Source organism: Argiope bruennichi, chromosome X2 (genome assembly GCF_947563725.1).
Source record: "Argiope bruennichi chromosome X2, qqArgBrue1.1, whole genome shotgun sequence".
Classification (NCBI taxonomy): Eukaryota; Metazoa; Arthropoda; class Arachnida; order Araneae; family Araneidae; genus Argiope; species Argiope bruennichi.
In genome coordinates this window covers 1,395,268-1,422,188 of record NC_079163.1, presented here as the reverse complement: position 1 = coordinate 1,422,188, position 26,921 = coordinate 1,395,268, and the positions used below count along the sequence as shown (strand labels likewise).

Here is a 26,921-nt window from a genome sequence, read left to right as displayed (position 1 = left end):
ATCTATGTAGTTCATTTTTTTATGGCAGTGAACTGTAGATACAAGAAAACCAAAACGATAAAAAAAAAAATGCATATCATTTCGTTACTTCTCGCAATGACAGTCGCTTCTTGCATAGAGGAATAGTTTTCCTTCTGTCTTACCTCAGTAGCCATGAAAAATCTGAGTAGCCATTGTGCCCAGGCCTTGAAAAAAAATCCTGTTGAAACATGAAACCTATTGCTATTTTGTTTATTTGATTGAGGAAAAGCGAGGGAGCTTCTAGCAATTCTCTCCAAGAACAACTTCTTCCCTCCCCCCTGGAAAGGTTCGATAATGATGACGGACCTTTTTTGTATTTTAAAGATTTTATTGTTTCTCCGCTTACGGGAGTTGGATTGAGCCTTGCCTTTCGGCGTTGCTGCTTCGTCGATGATGTTACAAAGACTGATGGTTTTTTACATATACCACTAGAGGGCGTTACAAGTGAGAGGCGGGGCAACATGCTTACGTAACATACTCCCGCCTTGAAATTGCAAAATTTCAATATTCAGACACTATATGAATTTCACACATCACAATAAATTCGACAGAATTATTATAAAAAATGAATAAATGTAAAAAATAAAAAATACTGAAATAATTCTTAAATATAAATTTACACAAAATAATACTGAAATAATTCTTATATATACAAATGAGTTAAAGTCTCTATATATTATTTACAATCATATACACATATAAATCCAATTAATTTTTTGGAAGTAAACATATTTGACTAATACCTCTTTTAATAACACCATTCAAAACTCTTATTACAACAACTCTGACTAAACCATCTGAACCTTTTATTAATTCTTGAATTCTACCCAGTCTCCATTTATATGGAGGCAAATCTGGATCTTTGATTACAACCATATCATTAAGATTTACATTATTCGTAGTTAACTGCCATTTGTTTCTAAGATGTAAATTATTCAAATAATTACGTTTCTAATTTTTCCAAACTTGTTGTACTAATTTAGTTAATTTTGCCATTTTGACAAATAATTAATTTCCTCTGAAAATTCAGAAGGTTGCACCTTGCTTGCCATGAAGTTGGATGCTGCTTGAATTTCCATTATTATTATCTTACCTTTTTTACATTTTAGAAGAACACTTCAAATGATTAATAAATCTGAAAAGATAACTTACAATTTTAGTATAGTTGTTACTTAAATTTAAAATATTCAAATAAAATTATTAGAAATATTAGTTAGTCAATTCAATTCACAAAGATTTTTAACTTCTTTCATAAAGTCATTATTGATTGCACATACTCGCGATTTGTTGCACAAAGATTTGTTTTCACTTCACTGGATTTATTTTTTGAGCACACATAGATGACTGCACCGTAGTTCTTAACTGAGGCATCATAGAAGCAATGTATGTCTATGGTGGCGGGATTCTTGATGATAACACATCTTTGAATTTTTAACTGTTGTTAAGTCTGGAAATTCAAAATTTAAGTTTTGATTTATTCCCTAATAATTCAGGATGGTTTGAAACCCATTTGTGAAGTTGCATGCCTCCTTTACTTAAAAGTTCTATTAACTGCTGTTGTAAAGCTTTGGTTTCTGGAAAGTTATTCGAACCAGTTAAAATGTCGTCAATATAAACATCAGTAAGAAGTGCTGCAGATGCTTGAGGAAATTCACTTTTTTCTTTCTCAGCTAATGCCTTGAGTGTTCTGGTGGCTAAAAATGGAGCACATTTTGCTCTATATGTCACAGTCCGTAGTCTGTATGTTTCCACAGGAGCAAATTTATTAGGTTTCCACAGAATTTTTTGCAGGTCTCTATCTGCTTCTGCGATCAAAATTTGGCGATACATTTTCTTTATATCTGCACTAAAGGTAAACTGATATGTTCGGAATCTTGGAATGATGCAAAATAGTTCCTGTTGAACTGTTCCGCCGTTCAATAAAATGGAATTAAGTGAAACTCCATTGCTAGAATTAGCAGATGCCTCAAAAACGACTCGCAAGGGTGTTGATGTGCTTTCTGGGCGAAATACGGCATGATGAGGAATATAATATTCACTATTGGCAATTTCAGGAGAATCTAAAATTCCTTCCATATGATTTAACTGGAAATATTCATCCATAAAAGCCTTGTATTGTATTGCCATTGTTTTATTTTTATCTAATCTTTTCCAAAGTAAATTTAAACGCCTTTCCGCCATTTCCTTTGAATCGCCTAGTGTAGAATGTTTTTCTTCACTTATTGGTAATTTAACAACATACCTTATGGTACTATCCCTCGTATGAGTGGAAAGAAAATGTTCCTCACAGTAAGTTTGTTCATATGTTTTTGATTCGACTGAATCATCTGTATTATCACCAGGAAAAGATTCTAACTTAAAGAAATTTTTAACAGAATTCTCCAGATTATCATTTTAAAAAATTAATCCAGAAAAGAAATGAGAATTTCTGCCGTTGATTGTTCCAGTTACTAAATATCCGAACACACTATTTTGTAAGAAGAGGGAATTATCATATGATCTAAATTTTTCTGCCTTCAATAAATCAAAGAACAACTCACATCCGAGTAATGCATTAATTTTACTAGGAATATGAAAAGTATCATCCGCAAGTTTTATCTCACTTGGGAAGTTAACTTTTGAGATATCAATTTCTTGAGAAGGAGTTAAATGCGTAATTTTAGGCATAATTAAAAATGATACAGTTCTGGAAAAATCATTGTCTTCATTAAAAATGGTAGTGGTTAATTTATTTTTAACGAAGAATTCTCCTCCGTTAATACCAGAGATGGATGCATTAACCTTTTCCCGCTTCAAATCTAAAGAATTGGCCAAATCTGCAGTTATTATGTTTACCGAACTCCCTGAATCCAACAGGGCTTTTATTTTTATTTTTTGACCAAATGCGTCTTCAATAAATAACTGCGCCGTGCATAGAAGGTTTGAAGATAGTTTCGAGTTACTTGCAAGCGCTGACTCAGCCTCAGGGGTCAGTCTTTGGGGGAACCTCGACGAGCCAGACGGTTCATTGTTTACATAAAGTTGCTCCCCCGTGTCTGGGGGCGTTACCTCTGCAAGGCGCGTACTTTTAGGATCCAGATGTATCAAAGAATTATGGCCTGATTTTTGACAGCTTCGGCAGCGGAATGTGGATTTGCAGGGTGGCTTATGCAATTTCAAACAGTTCTTACAAATGTTATATTTTTCTAAAAGCTCGATTCTTTTAGAAACACTCAGTTTTAAAAATTCAGAGCATCTTTGTAAAGGATGTTCAAATTTACATAAAATACATGGTTTTGCATTACTTAGTTTATTCGCATTAAGAAGAAAGTTGTTTGGCTTATTTATTGCGCCTTGAAATTCCTTGTGGAATTTGTTACTTGTGGGATATTTCCCTAATTGATCGAGTACCATGGCTCTTGATTCTAAAAATTGCAAGAGCTCCTTCAATGAAGGTATTTGTTTTGATTGTATGGACATCTCATATGCCTTTCTACTCTCTTTGTCAAGTCTTTCTAATATTATATTTACTAATATAGCATTTGTTAAGTCATTACAATCTAAATTCAAACTTTTTAAACCTCTCAGACTTTTATTTATTGTGTCTGTGATATTTCGTAAGCCCTTTCCAGACTCAAAATTTAATTTTTCTAGTTTTAGCATATTTCGAATGTGAATATCAACAATTGCTCGCTTATTTTCAAAGCGTTCTTCGAGAGCAGCAAACAGTGACTCAAACGTATCATCACTTGTTTCTATAAATTTAGCTTCACCACGGAGGGCAGCTTTTAAATAAAATAACTTTTGATCATTCGTTAATTCGATATTATCGTTTATTAGACACATAAATTGATTTTTGAAATTACTGAATTCTTCCATTTTTCCGTAAAATAACGGTAAGGGAATTTCCGGAAGTTTTGTTTTTAATAGAATATGATTGATATAAGCGTTCAAATTTGAATTTTGATCATTTATATTATGAATTACATTTTCGTTAACATTATAATTAGAGAGTAAGCATTTCAAACCTACCTCTAATTCGTTTCTTTCTTCTTCGATATCCAATATTTCTTGATCGCACTTTTGGCTTAGCGTTTCATCTTCGTCGATTTCTAGATAATCTTTGAATAAAATTTCTAATTCTTGCTTTATTTCTTCCACAATTGCCAGCTTTTGTTGACAGCTTAATATGAATTTATTTTCTTCTTCAACCGTTGAACTACTTTCAACAAACTTTTTAACACTTGTTAGTTTCGCCTTTATCCTTCCACGGATTCTATTTAACTCTTTGGCTTTTTGAGTTTTATTTTTCTCCATAGTTTCGCTAATTCGTCTCCGGATCGCTAGGACCAGAATGGAAAGGTTCGATAATGATGACGGACCTTTTTTGTATTTTAAAGATTTTATTGTTTCTCCGCTTACGGGAGTTGGATTGAGCCTTGCCTTTCGGCGTTGCTGCTTCGTCGATGATGTTACAAAGACTGATGGTTTTTTACATATACCACTAGAGGGCGTTACAAGTGAGAGGCGGGGCAACATGCTTACGTAACACCCCCTTCTCTCACTCTCTGTCTCACACACACACATAACAAAGGCCCATACTGTCTTGTATGTAAGGAGATCCACTTGCTGTCGGGAAAACTGGCCGATGCAATTCGATGATGCCTTCACATTGCAATATTTATGAAATAGGAGTTCGAAGTAGACGGGTCCTAAAAGATTTATTGCCAGGAAAGGCAGATCAGAAACCTCTAAGTTCCTATGAGACTTTGGTGAATAGCATATAAGCCAGTTAACAACTACGCTACACGAGCATATTCTTTTGCATCCTTGTTATGTTACTGGACTGCGAACCACGTCCGAGGTTCTGTCCTATAGCACATCACATATCGCTAAATTGGTGACCTCGGGCGATGAAACTTCAACCTTCGTACAGCTGTTGTGGCGCCATCTACCTGCAACCAAAGTCGCCAGACTCACTTGGCGCAGCAGCATCAGCAACTACTCACCCACACACGCTCGCTAATCAACTGGGTACAGGCCCATTAGACAACAGCTAATAAATGCATCACCACTCAGCCATATCGTTCGTCTCACTTCCGACTCACTGGAGGGAGAGTCTGTGGTGAATAGCATATAAGCCAGTTAACAACTATACTACACTAGCATATGCTTTTGTATCCTTGTTATGTTACTGGACTACGAACCACAAGGTCCCAGGTTCTATCCTCGCGTATCCCAATCCACCAAAAGACAATTATTTCGATTTTTATTATTTTTACTAAAGTCAATACAAAGATTAGAAAAAATAAAGCATCCCCGTTTCAATAGAGAAAGTGACTTAAACCTGAAAAAGTATTCTGCTACATACGTATATAGAGATTTCTATATTATAAAAACTTTTGAAAAAGAGCGTTAAATCTCTATTATTATTTATAACGTGGTTAATTTGAAAGTTTTCATGCCATATAGCGTCATGCGACTAAAATTACTGTTGAAAATGATAATATATTTGGTTTAAATTTTCTAGTGTATTGAATCTTTACACTTTTATAACTTATGTTGATACTATAGATGACTATTACATATTGTTTACCGTTAGAATTTCTTAGTACAAATCACGGCGTTGTCAGTCAGTGGGATTTCATTCTTATAAATATTAAGTGTGATTATAAGTCCGGTCATTATATATTTTTACTAAAGGAAAAACGTGTAGTGAAATAGACACCATAATGGATAAGAATATTGCAAACTACGAAGATCAAGGTGATTGGAGTTATTCTGAAGCATCAGAAAAAATAAACATACATTTACCTGATTCTGATAATGAAACTAATGATAGTGAAATATTACCAAGAAGACGAAGACATGATATGCTACTAATAAGTGATTCTAGTGAATGTTCTTGAGTCGTAGACGCATCATCAGAAAAATTGATTTGAAAGGAAATAGATAATGTGCCCGAAATAAGGAAATTCGTGGAAGTGCATGACGCAAGCACTCAGATTTTTCGAAAACTGCTAATTCGAAGTCATTTAAGGTTTTTGAAGAAATATTAAATATGAACTTACAAATTACAGTTATATCCATATTAATAATATAATTTTAATTAACAATATATAAAAATTAGAAAATGAATCAAATTTTTTTAAATTAAAATTAAATGATTATTTTATGCCCAATTTTTTATTATTAAATCTTAACTGGAAGGGGTTAAAAACCTAAAAATAGGTTTCAAAATTTTAAAGATTTAGAAAAATACTTTGGAATTAAACTTTATTGTTGTTGGCGGAGAAGAAAGTTCAAAAAACGCGTTGGGCTTTGATAATTATAAAGTCAATGCCTTGAGTTTGCATTTGGTGTTTTCAGTTTATTAAAAAAATCGTTAATGTGTGTTTGATTTCGATCTTCACAGCTTATTGTAGTTTTTGAAATCAAAAATAAGCACAAAAAATAAAAACTATGAGACACCAGTTTGCTCAGAATTTTTCAATATTTCATTTTTCAAATGAATAATTAGGAATCTAAAATTAGAAAAGAGAGCATTTTTTAAATTAATTTTTTAGAATTTTCGATTGCTTTTCTTCTCAGGGTTTGTATTTTATCTTAAATTTAACACAAAACAATATGAAAATTGATATAAAGTGCATAATACATGTTAAGATGAGAACGATTTTGTGAATCCAGAATAAGTAAAAAGGAAAAGTAAATATACCAATATGTATTATGAATTGTTATCTTTTCTAATTTTCTTCTAATATAGACTTCCATGATATTGTAGATATTAGATTTTTTATTCTTCTTCGTTTGAACCGTTCCCTCTTTTAGGAACATAACGCAGAATAGAACGTTTTTTGTTTTATTCCATTAAAGTTATTTTACAGCAGTGTGAATAAAGATCGTCATTCCACTGTAGGCTTTAAACAAAATGCGAATGAAAGGCATTAAGCTAATGATAATCTGAGAAAAGAAATCCTTATAGAAACGCTCATCCATGAAGATCAGTTTGTATGCATCCTATTTTAAACGAAACAAAACAGAATCCAATAAAATCTATTAGTAGATGTGACCTAATGAAATAAGTCAAATAAAATGAACTTATATCTGCTTAAGTGCTTTTCAAAAAATCAAATTCATGATGCAGAACCAAAAGCATTTCCTTGTTTCTAGCATAGGTCACATCATGGTTTAACAAGGAGCTTTCATTTAAGGTGATATATTTTAGATTTTAATAAAAACAATTTCTTTCTGATTTTTCATTTCTATTTAAATAAAATAAATAACAGTTCTCTTTCTTTGACATTTGGCTTTTCCCTACGAGATCCAGCGTTTTTACATTACTTCTAAAGAAAAAAAAGTAATGATTTCTTCTTAAATGCATTTCACTGCTCACAGTTTAGGGATACTAAAAGTGAGAGTTAATATAAACCCTAGTTGATAAGGATAAATATGAAAATGCAAATGAATAAAATAAATACAAATGTGAAATTTGTCACATGGCTTGAAACATAAAATGAATTAAAAAAATGATTTTAACTAACAAACAGTTTATATATAATATTTTTCAGGAATGAACAATATTTGAGTTCATGAATAAAACTGTATTTTGCACACACACTCACATATATATATTGCCATATACAATCATATATTTTTCATTCCATAGGTTTGATACCAAGCGTAAATTAAGAAAAAAAAAAGATAGTTATAATGGCTTACATAAAACAAATACGAAAATTCATTTGTGTGAATGAAATGAGGTTTTAATTATTTCGAAGAAGCATGGAAAGCCAATTCCAGCTACTAATTGCGTGTGTTTGTGATTTCAGTGGAAATCAAATACATTTTTTATTAACTCACAGGAAAATAACTGGACTATCAAAAATTTTGTGGTTATTGAATTAATTGTTGTTATTTATTTTTGAAAGAATCATGCAATTCCTTTTAATTAGAGTTTACTAAATTCCTTTTGAATAGCTTTTGTTTTAAAAAACTGATAATTAATTCAGATTTCTTTAACGGAGATTTCCGAACTCGAGTCTTGGTTTATCATGAATAATACATTCGTATAAAGCACAAAGATGATATTAATTGAAACGTTCCATAACATGTGAAAGTTAGTATAGGGAAATGGCATCTACTTTTATTTTATTACTTAAAATTACGGCAGCCTGTTTTCTTCGATTCAAATAAATTATTTCGAAGATTATGTCAAATTTTTATGCTCATGACAGACAAAAGTTAAATGATTGCGATAGGCATCTGTGCATATAATAGATCAAATGTAATTTTTTCATATAATTTAATATTAAATAAGAATTGTTATTTAATCTAACTCATTTAAGCCCAGCTTAATTTAAAGCGTAAATTTCAACAAATTTCTTTCAGATTTTCAGATTTCTTCAGATGGAAACTTCAAATTTAAAAAAAAAACTGAATTGTTTATAGTCAAATTCTAAATAAAATATTTTTTGAATAATTAATGAAAAATTTGTAAATAGTCGTTGTAAAATTTTTAATGTGAAAATATTAAAAATTTTTAAATATAGCAAAATATTTTTAAAAAATTGCTTTCGAAAATAAATCAAAATAAGTATTTTCAAAAGGATGAACTTCTAAGTCAGTGTAATGGGTGATACATCCGGTTGAAAATTATTTAGGATCTTGGGAAAACATACGGACTTCTCCAACAAGGCAAGGAAAAAAAGTATCTTATAGTGCTAAATATTTTAAACCATCATTTCAATAACTCGTTTAAGATAATTCTATTAGAATCAAATTTGGCTTGGATAGCTCATTAATCATGTTTTCATATCACTGTTATTTTTAAAAAAATACGACTTCTCTAATAATTTAAACTAATATTCACGACTTTCTAAAGATTATTCTTAAAAATATTTTGATGAATTTAATTTTTATTTGAATTTGCTCATGCGAATATCCGAAACACCATCCTAAGATGAGATTTTAATTACTTGCTGAAAATCCCGGCAAACGTGACTCCAGATTTTAGAAATATTGTTTCGGATTCTGTAGCTTTGATAAACAAAATAGCTGGCTATATTTCCTCGGGGGGCTCGTAAATGGTATAAAATGATAACATACTTCGCTTAACTATAGGCTTAAAAGCATCAATAAAAAAATGTTAAGGAAGTATTAGATTTTAATTTTGTAAATATCTTATTTTCTGAAATTTGATTTTTTGGGTATAAATTATCTTTGTATTGTTCATTCTATTAATGTGTCCAATATAACGGATATGTACAGTTCTGGATCTCACCGAATTAGTAAATTGGAGAACTGATAAATTTCCAGTACTTAATGAACTGCGGCCATATTTATGAGCTGAACATATTTATTTAAGAGTTATTAAACATATAAAACAAGTAAATATCTCATAAAGGAATTCGTATGAATGGACAAAACAGTAATAACTTTCTCCGCTTGATGCAATATTAATTTCACAAAAATTAGAATATAGACTGATTCTATTATTGATACTTTTACTTGAAATGATGATCTGTTTGCAATAACATAAATTTTGTTTTGTATTTAATTTTTATAGTAATAAGAAAAAATACAATTCAAGGTTTATCATGCTCATATACAGTTTTATAATATTCAATTCAATTTTTATTATATTCACATTTTTGATACTCATATTACTTATTTATTTTTAAAGAATGGGCAAAGTTTACATTTCAATCATGGAATATAAAATATATTTCTTTTACAATAAATAAATAAATAAATATTGTCGGTAACGCTTTTTTTAGTTATGCCCTAACACAGGAGTAATATTACAGTCAAACAAAAGTCATTTGTTCATCTGATTCGTATATTAACTCTATACCCCGCTGAGCGAATAATCAGGTTTTTAACATTAATTAATCAAATTTTTTTTAGCTTCATTGAATATCCCAAAACAATCTTTTCTATCAATATTTTAAGAAAAGAATCAGCTTCCTTAAAGAGCGTCCCTGTGGATTTGAATCTGGTCTTACCCTTATTAACCTATAGCTGGAACAAAGTTGAAACCTAAGGGAACTTATCTCCCGTTGGGGACTTCAGGCTGTGAAATACTAAACTAGGTCAGATATCATCGCCACCTGGATGTGCACAATTCCAGTCTTTCCAAATCCGGAACAACTACCAATCAGGCATTTCCGTTTCGATGTGATTACAAGGAGCACCTCGAGAAATCCATCCTTTAAGCCTCAGTTACTTTTTGACGTCTAATTCATCGTTTGTTCCGCTACACCAGTTTCTGCTTCCCTTTTTTTTCCTTTGACTGTTCACGATTAAATGCGAATGGCAACAATCTTAATCTTTTTCATTTTAAAATAAGTTATCAACCTAACAATTTGTGGCATCGCCTCACGCTAACTCGTGTATTTTATGTACGGTTGTATTTTCAATATGGGCTTTTGGATATCAGACTTCAAAAAGGTAGTAACCCATTGGATAAATTTTCGACTGCAGTTGCATTTATTACTTTTATATTTGTGCTTAAACGATGGTGCGCTTGTTGCTGCTGAAGGTCGTCGACCAGTGTATATTATCGCTCATATGGTTAACTCTATATATGAATTAGATGATTTCTTAGCAAGAGGAGCGAATGCTATCGAAATAGATCTCACTTTCTATAGCAACGGAACTGTGAAGAATGTGTATCATGGATATCCTTGCGATTGTTACAGGGTATGTGACGAACGAGAAAACTTTGCCAGATATTTAAACCATATCCGAGACATATCTAATCCAGTCAATACTCATTTTCGTGAAAGTCTCACTTTCTTATTTTTGGATCTAAAATTGGGTGATGTTGCCCGTAAAGATAAATATAAAGCTGGAGAAGAAATTGCTAAATATTTAATCACTCATCTTTGGAACAAAGATTTGACTGATCCTGATATCGAAGTCCTCCTTTCTATTCCTCATGTATCAGACGGTGAGACTATAAGAGGTGTTAGAGACACTTTCACGAAGTCCAACAGAGCAACAACGATGCAAAAATTAGGTTTTGATGTCAGCTTAAATGATGATTTGAACTCCATAAAAAAAATGTATTCAAGATTAGGAGTGACGTCCAACCGTTGGCAAGGAGATGGCATTACCAACTGTTTGAGACTTTTCAGAGATGACAGTAGGCTACGCCATGCAATTCGAATCAGAGATTCAAGCGCTGGATTTTTAGAGAAGGTTTATGATTGGACAGTGGACACAACTTCAGTAATAAGAAGGTCTTTGAGAGCAGGAGTTGATGGACTTATTACAAATTTCCCTGAACGAGTTGTCTCTGTTTTACAAGAACCAGAATTTAGGGATAAGTATCGCCTTGCAACTTCTGATGATAATCCTTTTTCAAAAGTACACACTCCACCTTTCAAAACTAGTGTTCAATCGCAAAGTGAAAATTTATATGTGTCTTCAGTACGAGAAATAACTGTGGCCCTTATGGGATACATATGGGATTTTTATAAACTACGTCTCAAAAGGCCTGCGACATTATTTCCTCTTTTACAAGAGCTTCTAAGCAGAGCACAGCCACTCTTGCGACGGTATAGTAACATAAGGAAGCTTTCAAAGAACGGTGTTACAAGATAAATATAAGTTTGCGTTCTGTTTGAAAGAAATGAACAATCAAGCCATCAAATACGAATTTATTTATTTGTACTTTTAAAAAAAATGAAAACAGTTGCTGGTGCAGTTTTAAAATGCTGAACAGTTTACTGCAAATTTATTTATTGTTAAATTTAAAGCGCCAGTTTCATTTAAGTAGAAGAATGTGTGTGTGGTTAATATATATATATATAATTCTTAAAAATAACACGTAAACGAACATGGGTCGTGTTTCTGTGTAAAAAGACTTTCAGCTATATTTTAATTTGAATATTAGTATACGATTTTTTAAATCTGTTTTATACTTTTAACCGAAAGAGAATAAAGGTCTTGAGGTAAGTTATTTTATCTTTACTGCATTATACAGCCAATTTTAGAAGGCAACAATGTAAAAATCGTAAATTTTGAGTGATAATTTCACAATTGTATCTGCATACTGTATAAATATCTTTTGAATATTCGGTTACTTGAAATGTACTTTATAATGCATCATATTTCAGTGAAAGTCTTAATGTGTACATTCATTTTTTGAATTTGTGAACGGATAATTTTTGAGGGAATAAAAAAAACAGGGTATTATATCAAATACCATACGCCTAAATGCTTTATAATTTGTGCCACAATTTCAAGTTGAAGGTATCAGAATGAAAAAAATAGCCATGGTTTCAATTTTTGATAATAAGAAAAAAAAATCTATTAATCTGTACAAGGAACAATACAGCATCTGAGAAAATGAGCAGCTGTTCAGAATACATGAAATCAGAGTCTGAATTTCACCACCTAATTCCTAAAAATAAAACTTCACTACCTGCACGGAGATAACTTTTAAGTTTCTATTAAGATCTTTTTTTCTGTAAAAATTTTTTTTATCTTAAAATCGATTTACGCTTCTGAGCTGAATGAAATAAAATTCGAAATCCCTTTTTTCAACATTTAAAAAAGGTTCACATCTGAAAAATTTAAACTTTAATATAGTATTCAGCTTTTCATTTTTCTCAATTTTAAATCAACACATTACTTCAGTCATTGTAGTGTTTATTTTGAAGCAAGCCAGATGAGTGAAGTGAAAATCGAGTTGGAAAAAAGATGCACTTATTACTTATATAAAACATAATTGATGAAAAAGGGTAGAATTAACTGAAATCATTGTATTGTAAAGCAACATTTTGGGTCACTTTCATAAGGTACACAATTTTGTAAATCGCACCCATTCCACTGTTACTCTTATAAATTTTGAATTCTGATATAAAATATAACAAAGTAATTAAGAAATATTTTGTAGAAAAGAAAGGTATAAAAATTGAGTGGCAGTCAACAAAAAACGTTTCCTTTTGTAATACTTCATTGGGTTCAACAACAATCCCATCTCTTCAGCACGCTACTCCCTCTTCCCCTCCCCCTTTAAAGATTTTCCCTAATGCTCGTAAGAGAAGATTAAGCTTTTTCTTTATGATATTAAGGACATATATATGATCAGTAGGCTGAGGAAAAACACCAATTTGAATATCAACAGGACATTTCCCTTCATGACGAGCAATTTTTCGTATTTTCTATTTTTTTGTTTCTGGATTTTTTCTTACGATTTATTATTACTATTATTATTATTGTTATTATTGAATTTATTATATAAAAATTCTCAGTCATTTTGATAATTTTTTATTCATTCTTAAACAGTCAAAAGTTTATATGGTTTTTACCTAAAAAAAAAAAAAACATTTTTATAGCAAACTCTACTTAGAAATGCGAGTATTTCTGTTTACTTCTGATCTTATACGTTTTAATGCATTTGAATCATTCAATCATGATTAAAAATACATTTTGCTATAGTGAAAACTATTAAACTTCAGCATTTCACTGGTGCCATTAAATAAAAATTCGCTTGAATATACTTCAACTTAAATTAGATATGCACACATTTTTTCTACAGGCAAAATTGAACACATCTTGAGTGAGATTGCAATTTCTAATTTTGGTTGTTAATTAAAATAATTGCATTTTCTCTTAAGGAATTTAACTGTAAATGCTACCGGTAAAGTATTTTAAGCGTCTAATATGTTTTTGGATGGCAAAGAGCGTTAAAAGTCGACAATTTGGAATCAGAAAAGTAATTGGATGCATAATTACTCGCTGCTTATAAGGGCTCAATTAAATGCTTTGAAACAGTATATTAGTTGAATTTTACCCCCTAAAAATTAATCTGCAACTTCTTATAACTGAAGATATTTTTTAATTATAGAATTCATGAAATGTCAAAATGATGCAACGTCTAGAAGGATGCTGAAGAGGATTTTAACTAATAAGATTTGAAATGAATTGAATTTATTACCTGAAAAGAATCGGGTTGCTCTGTGACATAATGCTTCGCAATTTGTCTTGCAGGTCGTCAATTTTATCTAAGGTATATTACCTCCCGCATTTTAAAATTTTCTAACTTTTATATAACTGAAGTCGGTGAAAGGGGGTTAACTCATTTCAAAATATGATAATTAATTTTACAACTTAAATTTCAAAACTATATTAATATAATTTTTCAAGAAGATAATATTTAGTTTTAGAAAACAAGCATAATATATAAGTATTTCTTGAATCGCTTTTTTTTATTTTGAATACAAAATTCATAAGGCCTTTTGCTTTATAATACGATTGTTAAAAAAGTAGAAAACTACTTTTTATAATATTTTATATGTATGTAACACTTGGATTGAAGAAGTAATGGTTCAATTTTTAACGCTTTTCATTTATTTATTTATTTTTTGTCCAAGTCGGGGTGAAAGTAGCGCTGTCGACCGAGTAGCAAGAAGGATGAAAACTCTAGCCTGAGAAAGAATTTCGATCTTGTATAGTTTAGAAGGAATATTCAAACCTCAGCGTTTTAATTCCGTGAGATAATTAAGAGTCCGTGCAACTTCGAAATTAAAGTTACAGTGAAGACGGAGTATCCAGCGTTTAGGAAACCATTTTAAGAGCAGAAGTAATTTGAAATTTTTATATATTACATACTATTTTTAGTAATTATTTAAAATGACAAAATTTACAATCCCATTTGAATGTTATAGCAGATTGCAATTTGCTAAAAAATGTTGGAACTTTAAAAAAATTCTTTAAAAAAATATTTTGTGAAGATAAAAGCAGGTGTCATTCTTCCCTTTTTCTTTATCATAACTGCTTATCTTATCTGTTAACAACTGTATAAAAGAATAAAGCATGAACTGATTTTTACAGCAACTAACATTCGACGTTGGTAAGTAACTTTTTTTTAGAATTTATATAGTTTTCTATCATAGAATGTACGCAATATTTAAATGTTATTTTCGATTAATAGACTACAAATTCTTAAAATAGTTTATTTTAATACAGCAATAATACTTGCATTTACATCTTCTCAATAAAAAAAGCAAACATTTTTCCGAAAGTTTATATTTTGTGGAAAGTTTTCTCTGTTCTACTTTTTTTTTTGTCTAGAAACCTTGCTTAAATAAAGTTAGAATGTCTATTATTAGATTAATGCCCAATTTAAATTCTGTATGAAAATTATTGGTGATGGGGTTTTATATTTTTGAAACTATCGGCTGGATATTAAGAACAGATTCTGAAACGGAGCCATACTCACCAAACATCATACCTCAATAACATGAAAACACACAGACTTGTTTTTGTTAATCCAAAGCCTCACTTTTGATACTAGATCCATGTGCTTCATATTAAAATAGAGAGATTGCGCAAAAGACCTGACCTGTTGCAGTTGAGACATTTAAAGAAGATGTCATTGGATACAAAACTTGTAGTATTTATCAATATATCAAAAGTGCTATGTACACTTTATTGAACCCAAACTTTAATACATTCAAAAAACAGACTATTTAATCCAATTAAATACATTGTAAAGCAAATAGAATAAACTGTTTAAGATTTTAAAAAAAGGTTAATATTTACATTCAAGTAAATATATCAGTTTGAATCTAGATGATATTCGGCATCATTTTGAAAAAAAAATCGAAGTAGGTAAGCTAGGGGTTAGTTGAAGCAATATTTAAAAAATTGTTTCTATTTTTTAAATATTAAAGATTTCTTATTTATAACTGCTTTTTATAGCATAACTTTTCATTCATTATGTGAAAAAAGAAACATTCAGCAATTTTAATGACTTTAGCAAATTCAATAATTTTTCAAAACAAATCAGTTGTGACAAGTTGCTCCATTCCTGGGGCAAGTTGTAGCAATAAAAATAAATGTATTTAAAACTATTTTTTCGTTAACATTCTTTTATTAATTGAAATAAAAAAGAAATCTGTTAATTATTATTATTTGGCATAGCGATAATGAATGATATCAAGTGGTTTATAGAAGAAAAAAATTATGAAATTATTTAAACAATCAACATAAAAGTAAATCTTTAGCTGAATTGCAACTGAAGCAAACAAATGACATATCATTACCTCAACAGATCTTAAAATTAAGTACTAAACCCATTCTTCATCATCAGAGTTGATACAGGTATATTCACAAGCTAAAATGAAAGCTACTATGAATAATGAGCATCTCTGTTCCTTTCCGATATACCGAGAACTACATCAAACATTCACCAACAAATTGCTTCTATGGTGTATTTAATCGAATTCAGAGAGCTAAACTAGAAAAGAACTGTTGAATTTTAAATTTTATTTCCTTGAAATTTCTCATTTTCGTCAAGGTATTTCTAAAATCATTCTCAGATCAATTGAATTTTTGAATTATCTGTGTGTGATTCTTGTGAAATCTTATTTTATGAAACCGATATGTAGATTATTATAGAAGATACGAAAAAAATTCAAATGCTACTTTATAACCTCTTTGACATTTAGACTGTTTTTCTTCTAAAAAAATATTGCAAAAATCATTATGCTTTAAAGGCGCTTAAGGTCGAAAAGGAAGTGTATAATTATTGATATTTCCCACAGAACTCTTCTGCAAGCCAACATGTTAAGAAGCATATTTTTGTTTTCCTTCGTACTTGGTAAGTTCACATTTCTTTTGATTTATCAACATATTGAAATGCAATTTTTATGTTATATTCTTTTACAATATGTGTTTGAATTTGAAAAACGAGCATATTTTTTTCCAAGATCTTTGTATTATTTTTCAACTTTCGTAAATCACTCGATGGAAACCCGAAATTACGATATATGTTGCGCTTTGTTAATTGGAATTCATTAGAAATAAGTAATTGATTCAAATGTCAATGCGAAAATAGGTTCTGTAGATCCAAGAACACCCAAAATGATAGTATAAAACGAACCGGATAGAATCATTTCCATTCTTCCATGAAATTTATACTGTTCTCATTGAATGAATCAGCCCTGTGCATTAAAACAATTAGAGTGAAACGAGAATACTTTTCCAAATTATAAAATTAATTTTTGCAATGATTTTAATATGATCATATTGATATTGCGATTGCATATTTGGAATTTTACTTGCACATAATTTTTTTTTAATTTTATTTGCACAAAAATTTATCCATTTCATTGTTTTAATGCTTTTTTTACTTTTTAAAAGTTTTAAAAAATAAAATTAATAAGACCTTAATAACAAATAATCGATCTTTTCATGTTGAAAATGTGCTTAAAAGTATTTCCATTTTTACGCAACAGATGGAAAATTCATTTTACCTACATAAGTAAAATAAACACTTCAAAAGTATTTTCAAATGTAGAGGAAATGTTAAGCGACTTATATTTTTTGATACCAAGAACATGCTTGTCACTTGCATAGAAAATTTAAAGCAGATTAATTTTATTGTTCAACTCAAAAGACACATCCGAAATTCAACTTAACGCGTCCATTATTGAAGTTAAGCTCTAAATTACTGTTTTCTCACGCATCCGTGAACTGTCATATCCTGCTTTGAATTATTTCACCCAGGAGCTCTCATGCTTAAATACATGATTTTTAAACTAAAGAAAGGAAATTTGAAGTTACATCTTTTATATGTTGTATTCTATATTGTTATATAGAGAGAAATTTCATTTTTGTAATTTCCTCAAATAGTTCGCCTTTTTAAAAAATTCTTTTGATTCTCGTTCAATGATTTTTAATTCTAATTCGCTATCTCTATAAATAAAAACCAGTTTTCCGATCATTTAACAGCAGCATCTACTTCACTAAATCATTTGGTAATAAATTCTAGAGATCTAATATATAATATGATGAGAATTATAGCTCTAGAATCAAATTCATACATTATAAATGGACGTAAAACATTAAGAACTTTTTAAAATAATTATTATAGTCAGGATAATGACCACTAATTGGTAGTTAGTAAATTTTTGGACTAGCAAAACTTTTGAAATTATGGCCTATTAGATTTTTTAACTCCACTAATAAAATCTAAATCAGAAAGATCATCTTGATACATCATTTCCTTTAAACATTCTAATACTGAATTCATAATTTTAGTTTTAAAGCATTCTTTAATCACATATTATATTCTTATAAAGCAATAGCCCGCTTTATAAGAATATAGTATATAATATGTATACTATATTCTTGTATCCTTTCGCACGCATTCTACATTATGAACGCACTTTTTTAGTTATGAGTCACAGAAAGTGTTTCTTTTTGTGATCTATCATTAAAAATGTTCTGAACGCCAAATCAATTTCATTAAAAGTAAATATGGAAAATTAATTAAAATCAGAAATATAAATATTAAATTCTTTATTTAGATTAAAGACACATAAATATCATATTTGTTGATTTAGTTATTATTATTTTTAATGATATATTTCATACATTTCTCTACTTATGTAGGAGCTTTTGCTGCCAATTCTGCAAACCAATTCGTTGATAATGTGCTACAGACATCACTTGGGAGAGAACTTGTTTCCGCTGGCTTAAGCCCAGCTCGACTGACCAATTTCAAAGCTTATTTTGGTCCATCTGGAATTTACCAAAATCAAGGGGAAGCAGATTTTTCTTTTGGAAATGCTACAGGCTTGGATAGAATCAGGAGGAAAGGCGATTGTTCGGGACCGAGAAATATCAGAGGAGAAATTTCCATCAACTGCACTCTTAGCCTATATCCAATAGTTACCGCTTATAAAACAATTGTCAGAAATGGCAGTCACATATACATTGTGAGAAACCAAGGACATGTAGCTGAAACTCTTATCTCTTTGGAAATCATTGGAAGGCCTCAAAGTTACATTGGTTCTGTGAAGAGGTTTAACGTTGATCGTCTCGGACTTATTACCCCGACATTCTCTCAGCTTCCATCTCAGTTAAATAAATATGTGAAAGTCCTTCAGGATGTGTATAAGGCAAATGTATCATCAGAACTATTCAACATACTCCAGCAAAGATATGTCAGTGCTGTCAGTCGGGCATTTGCTGGAAAGCCTATGCCACGACAATAAATGGACATAAAAAAATAACCCTCCCGATTTACAATAAATCAAAAATATTGAATTTCGTAGTAGTTGTTTTAATTCATTCATTTTTAACCCTTCTTTGCACGATTTTTTTTTTTTTTTTTGTGAAATAAATTGGAGTGATATAATTTATGCTCTAGATTAAAGAAAAAATGTTTAAAAAATCTTAGTATAGAAATATAAGATAATTAAAAAACGGTATTTTGAAAATATAAATCACCATGCAAATTTGCATATTAAACTCAGTACAAAATCCTAAATGTCCCTCTCTTCTAAATTTTTCCACTCATTATCGCTTTTATTAGCAAAAAAAATCTCTAATTAGTTATAAAAAATATTCAAGAAATCGCACGTTTCTTCCAACTACAACAAACAGCAGAAGAAAAACCTCGAACCCGCTACAATGATTGTGACTTTTGATTATTTTTTTTTTTGACAGCTCCTTTCCTTAATACGCAATAGTCTTGAAAAAAGTTACAGCAACAACCAATTTACAGTACACCTGTTTTGAGTACAATTTTTTGTTCACGAAATGTTATGATGGAAATTTCCATCATCATGCAAAATAGGTTTAAATCACTTCGTTTTCTAAAAGCACTTTTTTAGTAATATCTGTACCTAAAAGAATGTTAGAATTATAGTACTACATCCGCTATCGTATTGGATCTTTCACCTTTTAAAAAGAGAAAATCGCAATAAGACAAAAGAAAAAGGAGTATATCAAAAGACGGATCATCAGAGCTAATAAATTCTACTCTTCTTTATACTCTTTTGGATGGGAACTGATCAGGTAAGAAGATATAACTTAGTGAGAAAAAAAAACCCAATGCTTTTCTGATCTTTATACACCACAGGTGGTAAACAGCTTAAGAAAGAGATGGTATGCCAAGAATGCAATGTTCACATTCTCTTAAAGCAGAACCCTATCCAATCTTAGATTTTTTTTTGTGGATTATAATACTGCTCCATTTTAATACGCGAGTTTTAATACATGTCGAGAGCAATTTTTTTTTCATCAGAAAGGAAAAAGCATATAAACCATGATTTCTTTCAGGAAATTTTTTTTCGGTAAAAAAATACTTTTAAAAATCGAGATTCCTTTGTAAATTTCTACATGAAAACAAGTAAAAGTAGAAATGTAACTTTAAAAAGAAATCGTAATGTTTCAAAGACTAAGCTTATGTTAGAGGCAACTAATTTTTCTCCAACATCATTTTCCCGCTTGTTCTTCTCTTCGAAAATATCTATAAAAGAATTTAGCACTGCTCAACCTAAGCATGCAAATTTAAACTTTAAGAAATTACAAATTAAAATACGTAGATAAATATTAATAACCAGTTGTATTCCGCGTGTATAAAAAAAAGTCCACGAAAAGTCTTGTGAAAGAATACTAGTACAAATAATAAAAAGTTTAAGCAATGCTTTTCATATGTATAACGAGCATAGATTAATGACCTCAATGTCAAATTAACTTAATGAAAAAATTATTTATTGAAATAATCTAATTATACTCAATTCACAAATTTTAAGACAATATGGTTCTTTCATTATTTTCCTGGGATAAATCTTTTCTTATCGGAAAATATTTTATTCCATCCGGGTTATACAGTTTTCTTTAACTTCTAAATTATTTTTTAAAACAGTTAAATTTTCAGCTTATTCACGGCGGAATCACATTAATTATTTTATTAAGCTTTCAGTCAAGTCAGTTCTTGGAATTTAAAGAACGTTTCAGCTAAGCTTTATGGTTAAAGATGCATTAAGTGCAAACATATGTAAAGTATTATATATTCCTCACTCTCTGAAAGGTAACAAAAATTTCCAAATTGTAGAATGTAGCATTCTGCTTGTCCCATTTTGATAACTAGATTGTTTTACTAAAAAAAAGCCTCAAGATTAATTGAAAATTAATTATTAGTGTAGAAATAGAAGTATGGAAAAACATGACACAATAGAATAAGTCAGTTAGAATTGAAACTTCCGCTAATACTACTGATATTTTTTAACTACTGAAGCAAGAAATCCCCTAACTCATAATAAGTAGACTGGCGGGTTAGGCGGTTCTTTGGAATTAGTAGAGAGTAAGGCTCAAATCGAAATCGTAATTGTATGCGCATATCGAACACCAGCCGAACGAGTTTATTGCTACCTACGAGTATATAAATATTCTTTAAAATAACTTACTTATTATTTTATTTAAAAGGTTCTTTTTGATTCACTATTTTCTGTAAAATATCAATTCTAAAACTTAGTATGTTCTAGAAAACTAATGTTCGTACGCACATAATGTTTTAACGAAACTCGATGTTTCAATGGATTAATTAAATGCTTGTTTATGCCTTATCTAAAAGTAATTTAGTCCTTTACTTCCAAGAAAAGGATGTTCTTTTCTTCCCATCATATTGCAACGCAAAAACGATGAAGAGAAACTAGTAAAACGAATTTCTCCATTAAGATTTGCAGAATTCCATGAAATTTCTAAGAATTCCTTAAAAGAGAAATTCCATACTTACTCGGAACCTCTGTGGTGCTGGTAATTCAGACCGAAGTCATCGCTCTGTTGTGTATTTTACCACTTGCATTTAGCAGAAGATTCCCAAATGCGCATGCCAAAACAGTCCACTGGAACTCGCAGCGAGACCACACCAAGTATCCGACACTTTATAGAAAGCGGAAAAAGATTTATATTTTCTAAATGAATGAAATTTCTATTCTATCTCCGCCAAATAATCTCAATATTTATTATACCTTAATTTAGCATTATTTTCATTATTTATTTATTATAGCGACCTCATTTATACTTTCTCGTATAAAGAAAATATAGCAATCTTCAAAAAAGTCGAAATTTTGACGAATCTCCACGTTTTAGATTTCCCTGGGTACATGTTTGGAAAATGCCCGTCTGTCTGCCTGTGACAAAGATAACTCAAAACCGTTTTCAGCTAGGTGGTTGAAATTTGGCATATAGTCTGTATACCAAATGAGTAGATTACTATCAAATTTTGAGTAAAATCTCTTAAAAGGAAGTCCAAACTGTTCGAATATAAGTTAACAAGATGATTACAAAATGAAGGGAGCAAGATAGATAAAATTCTGTACACACATTTAACATCTGCATTGTAGAGAAATGTCAGATTTTGAGCCGAATCCATCTACGGGTTGACTACCTGTCGGTCTGAACTTTCAGAAATATACAGATGCGATCATTCAAAAACACAATGACTTAAATATATCAAATTTGGTATGGGACTTTGTGACTACAAATGTAGTTTTGTGTCAAATTTGTGATTCAATCGGTTGGGAATAACTTTTCTAAAACACGAATTCAATTTTTGGGCACCAATAGAGCATGCCAGGTGTTGCAACGCCAACGCCACCTTGTGTGTTTTTGTAGCTATCGGCAGAGAGAGTGTTTAATCAAGTGTGTGTTGTGAGCGTTGAGTGTGAGAAAACATGGCCACTCTGAGCCGGAGCGAAAATAGCGTGTGTGTTTTATGTGCGTAAGAACGGTGGTTCTTTCCAAATGTAAAAAGTGTTAGTGTAATCTAAACCGGAGGTTTATTTGGTGAAGAATTGTGTTTTTGAGTGATTACAAGTGCCAATCGAGAGTGCAGTGTCCAATTCAAGGTGAGAGCAGTTCCCTTGGTTCGTAGTTTCGTTTTCAAATTAATATACTTGTAAAATGGCTTTGCTTAAAAATCTTAAAAAAGACGAGCTTGTGCTTGTCGCTGAAGAGTTAGGTTTAGAGGTACCAGGGAATCCAAAAATTTTAGATTTAAGAACAATAATTGAGAGTAGTGACGTTTTCAAAACAGATAAAGAATTTATTCAAAGTGTAATTAATTATGTTTTAGAAGAAAAGAAATCTAAAAAAGATTATGAAAAATCTAAAATTGAACAAGAAAAGTTAAAATTAGAGCAAGAAAAACTTAAATTAGAATTCGAAAAAGTTAAGCTAGAGCAGCTTAATAAAGAGCTTAAGCTAACAAATGCTAAGAGTAAAATTGCCCCTGAACAAGTAAAAAAGATAGATAACGAGTCTTTTAGTTTAGAAAACTTAATTAAAAGTGTAAAAACTTTAACGATTCATGTCCCTTCTAAAACAGAAGCATTCAATTTGTTCTTTCAATCAATAGAAAAGGCTTTCAAAACTAAAAATGTCGCAGAAGAATTTAAAGCCGAAATTTTATTAAATATTTTGGGAGAAAGAGTAGGAAATTTAATGGTTTACGTCAAGGAGGAGGAACTGGAAAATTATGAAAAGATTAAAGAGTTAGTATTAAAGCAATTTCAACCTACTCCTCAAGAGTGTCTATATCAATTTCGAAAAGCTCAAAAATTAGTGACAGAAAACTATGTTCAATTTGCATCTAGAGTTGCCTCTATGTTCGAATACTATTGTCAATTGAGAAACGTAAGTGAATTTAATGATTTATGCCAATTAATAGTATCAGATCAAATATTCAATTCCCTTGATCAGGAGTTAATGAGTTATATCAGCATTAAACAAGGGGAAGATTGGTACAAACCACAAAATTTAGGTCGTGAGTTAGATTTGTTTGTATCCTCAAAAGGTTCGAATAAAAATGAGTCGAATTCAAGTTTTAAACAAAACAAATTCATTAAAAACATATTCGAAAAAAAGTATCATAAAAATGTTACAAGTGTTTTGTTGTCCGATGTTAATGAGTCAAAGTGTTCATTCTGCTTTGAAAATCACACAATGCCTTTTTGTGCAAAATTTAAACAACTCCCTGTTGAAGAAAGAGTTGAGATAGTTAAAAAACAGCGCCTTTGCTTTCTTTGTTTAAAAGAAAAATGTTCAGCTGTAAGATGTAAGGCAAAAACTTGTAAATTATGCAACCGCAAACATCATACTATTCTCCATTTCATAAAATAAATAAATCATAAAATCATAAATCATAAAGACATAAAATAAATCATCAAAATGAAAGTGATTCTATTACTGTGCATCAAATAGAGACAGCCAATAATTCAGGGTCATCGCTTAGTGAAAATGCGAAAGTATTTCACCCCTCTTACCCCCCTGTCTCCTCAACTTTACAGGCGTCAGATAGTTCGGGATATGCTCATAAATCAGTATTCGCCATAAACAAAAATGAAAAGAGTAAAACAATTTTTTTGAGCACTGTTAAATGTTTCATTCGAGATACGTTTGGTTTTTGGCAGGAAGTGAGATGTTTATTAGACGTCGGATCAATGACTCATCTTATGAGCAGGCAATGTACAGACAAATTGGGATTGAAAAAAGAAAAAGTAAATATTCTAGTAACGTGTTTAAATGATTCTTCCATGTGTGTTAAAAATTGCGTAAGTGCGGTAATTTCAAATTCCGATAATAGTTTCAAAAGAGAAATAAATATGTTAGTAGTCGAGAAAATTACCGATTTAACTCCAGTGAAATTTTTAAATGTGGAAGGACAAATTCCTGAGAACATTAATTTAGCAGATGATACTTTTTATGTTCCAGGTCCCATTGATTGTTTATTGGGTGCGGAAATTTTCTATGAATTATTACGTAGCGGGCAAATTTATTCTGAAAATTCTAATCTTATTTTCCAAAATACAGTGTTTGGGTTCGTGGCTTCAGGTAGTAGTAATTGTGTAAATAGTGATTTAAAAGTACATTGTGGATTAATTAAAGGAGATTTAAATGATACCTTAAGAAAATTTTGGGAATTAGAAAATGTTGATTTAGAACGAGCCAAAAATAAAGAGGCAGTTTTGTGTGAGGAACATTTCGTGAAAACGCATTCAAGGGATGCTGAGGGCCGGTACATAGTTAAAATGCCCCTTAAAGATGATCCGAAATGTTTAGGTGAATCAAGGGACGTAGCTCTCAAACGATTGGATGCACTGTGGATTAGGTTAGAGACAGATCCTCAATACCTAAAATTATACAAAGATTTCATACACGAATATGAACATTTAGGGCACATGAAAGAAATAATCACTGAGGAGGAAAATCCAGAAATAAGTTATTATATGCCACACCATGGCGTATATCGACCACAAAAGAGTACCACTAAATTGAGAGTGGTCTTTAATGCGTCGAATCCGACAAGTAATGGATTGTCGCTCAATTCGTTGCAATATAATGGAGGACTTGTGCAAGATGATTTATTTGCAATCATGATAAAATTCAGAGAACATCCTTATGCCTTTACGGCCGATGTAAAAATGATGTATCTTTTGATACTCATGCACGAGAGCCAGCAACCATTGCTCAGAATTTTATGGAAAGAAAATCTTGATGATCCAGTAAAAACTTTTGAGCTGAAAACAGTGACTTATGGGACAGTGAGTGCTCCCTTTTTAGCAACAAGAGTACTGTTGCAACTGTCTAAAGATGAAGAGGAGAGCTTTCCCTTAGCTGCACCAATTCTTAGACAGAACTTTTACATGGATGACGTTCTTTGCGGCGCATCTTCTTTAGAGGAAGCTAAGGAACTGAAGAGTCAACTTTCTGGTATATTGGCAAAAGGAGGAATGCAGCTTCACAAGTGGTCTAGCAGCCATTTAGAATTGGCTTCAAATATCGATGGAGGATATGACTTTGAAAATCTCATCGAGACAAAGACGTTAGGAGTGTCCTGGAAATCATTAGAGGACTGCTTTGTTTTCAGAGTTGCAGTTGATTTAAGGAATTCTTACAACAAGTGATGTGTTCTTTCAACTATTGCTAGACTTTTCGACCCACTGGGACTACTTGGTCCAGTAGTCTCAAAAGCCAAGATCTTCATGCAGAGCCTTTGGAGTCTTAAAATGGATTGGATTGATGAGTTGCCACCTGAAAGAGCCAAAGAATGGCACCAGTTTCTTGAGGATTTCAAGAGTATAAACAATATCTGTATTGAAAGGTGTATTGTGCATCCGCATGTGACGAGGATTGAATTACACGGTTTTGCCGACGCTTCAGAAAAGTATTACGGGGCAGTGATATACTGTCGTTCTTATTCGTCAAACGGCATACCAACAGTGAAACTTGTGACGAGCAAAAGCAGAGTTGCACCCGTGAAAAGTGTCACAATACCGCGGCTTGAGTTGTGTGCCGCCGTCCTCTTGTCAAAGCTGATGAAACGAGTTGTGATTGCTTTACAAGTTGATTCACCTCCAACGTATCTGTGGAGTGATTCATCAATCATTTTAGCATGGATCCAAAAAGACCCTAACATGCTAAAGATCTTTGTGGGAAATCGAGTTTCCACCATTCAACAGCTGACATCTGCAGAACAGTGGCATCATGTTCCCTCGTCTCAGAACCCGGCTGACCTCATTTCCAGAGGTCTCGACCCATCAAGCCTGCACCATAGTTCATTATGGTGGACTGGACCTCCATTCTTGTCTACTGAGGACATGTATTCCAGTGAGCCACCACCACTGAGTTCCATTGAAGAGTTCCAATCCGAGTGTAAGACCAACCAGAGAGTGATACAACATGAACTAGAACGTTTTAAATTTAGTGACTCTAATAACTTTGTTCATCTTAATGCTAAAGTGAACAATTTTGTGCATTATATAATTGGTTTAAGTAATAATTATTGTCGTTTAATTAGGATATTAAGTTATATTTACAGGTTCTTGAACAATTGTAGAGTTAATTTTCCTAAGAATTTTGGAATCTTAAAAGCTGTTGAATTAAAGTAATCTGAAATGAAGCTCCTTAAAATTGTTCAAGAAGAAGACTTTCACAAAGAAATTAAGTCTCTCAAGGTATCAGGTTTTGTCAATACTGACAGTCAGGTAAAAAATTTATTTCCCTTTTTGGATGAAAATGGCATTTTGAGAATTGGTGGAAGACTTACCCACAGTGATTTAGATTTTGATAGTAAATTTCTAATTCTTTTATCTAAAAATCATAGATTGTCT

The 26,921-nt window shown here is 31.1% G+C and overlaps 3 protein-coding genes across 3 annotated transcripts; all 3 read left to right on the top strand.

Annotated features, from left to right (window-relative positions):
- The first annotated feature begins 10,202 nt into the window (after positions 1-10,202).
- LOC129960775 (dermonecrotic toxin SdSicTox-betaIIB1aiii-like) lies at positions 10,203-14,587 on the top strand. The gene is made up of 2 exons (XM_056074407.1): positions 10,203-11,957; positions 14,385-14,587. Exon 1 carries the CDS (start codon positions 10,399-10,401, stop codon positions 11,605-11,607), a length of 1,209 nt encoding a protein of 402 aa, XP_055930382.1. The 5' UTR covers positions 10,203-10,398; the 3' UTR covers positions 11,608-11,957; positions 14,385-14,587.
- Positions 14,588-14,800: 213 nt separating this feature from the next.
- On the top strand, positions 14,801-19,068 carry LOC129960776 (uncharacterized). The gene is made up of 3 exons (XM_056074408.1): positions 14,801-14,863; positions 16,560-16,615; positions 18,412-19,068. Exons 2-3 carry the CDS (start codon positions 16,579-16,581, stop codon positions 19,014-19,016), a joined length of 642 nt encoding a protein of 213 aa, XP_055930383.1. The 5' UTR covers positions 14,801-14,863; positions 16,560-16,578; the 3' UTR covers positions 19,017-19,068.
- Positions 19,069-24,413: 5,345 nt separating this feature from the next.
- On the top strand, positions 24,414-25,715 carry LOC129960326 (uncharacterized). Its single transcript, XM_056073693.1, has one exon. It carries the CDS (start codon positions 24,414-24,416, stop codon positions 25,713-25,715), a length of 1,302 nt encoding a protein of 433 aa, XP_055929668.1.
- Positions 25,716-26,921: the final 1,206 nt, after the last annotated feature.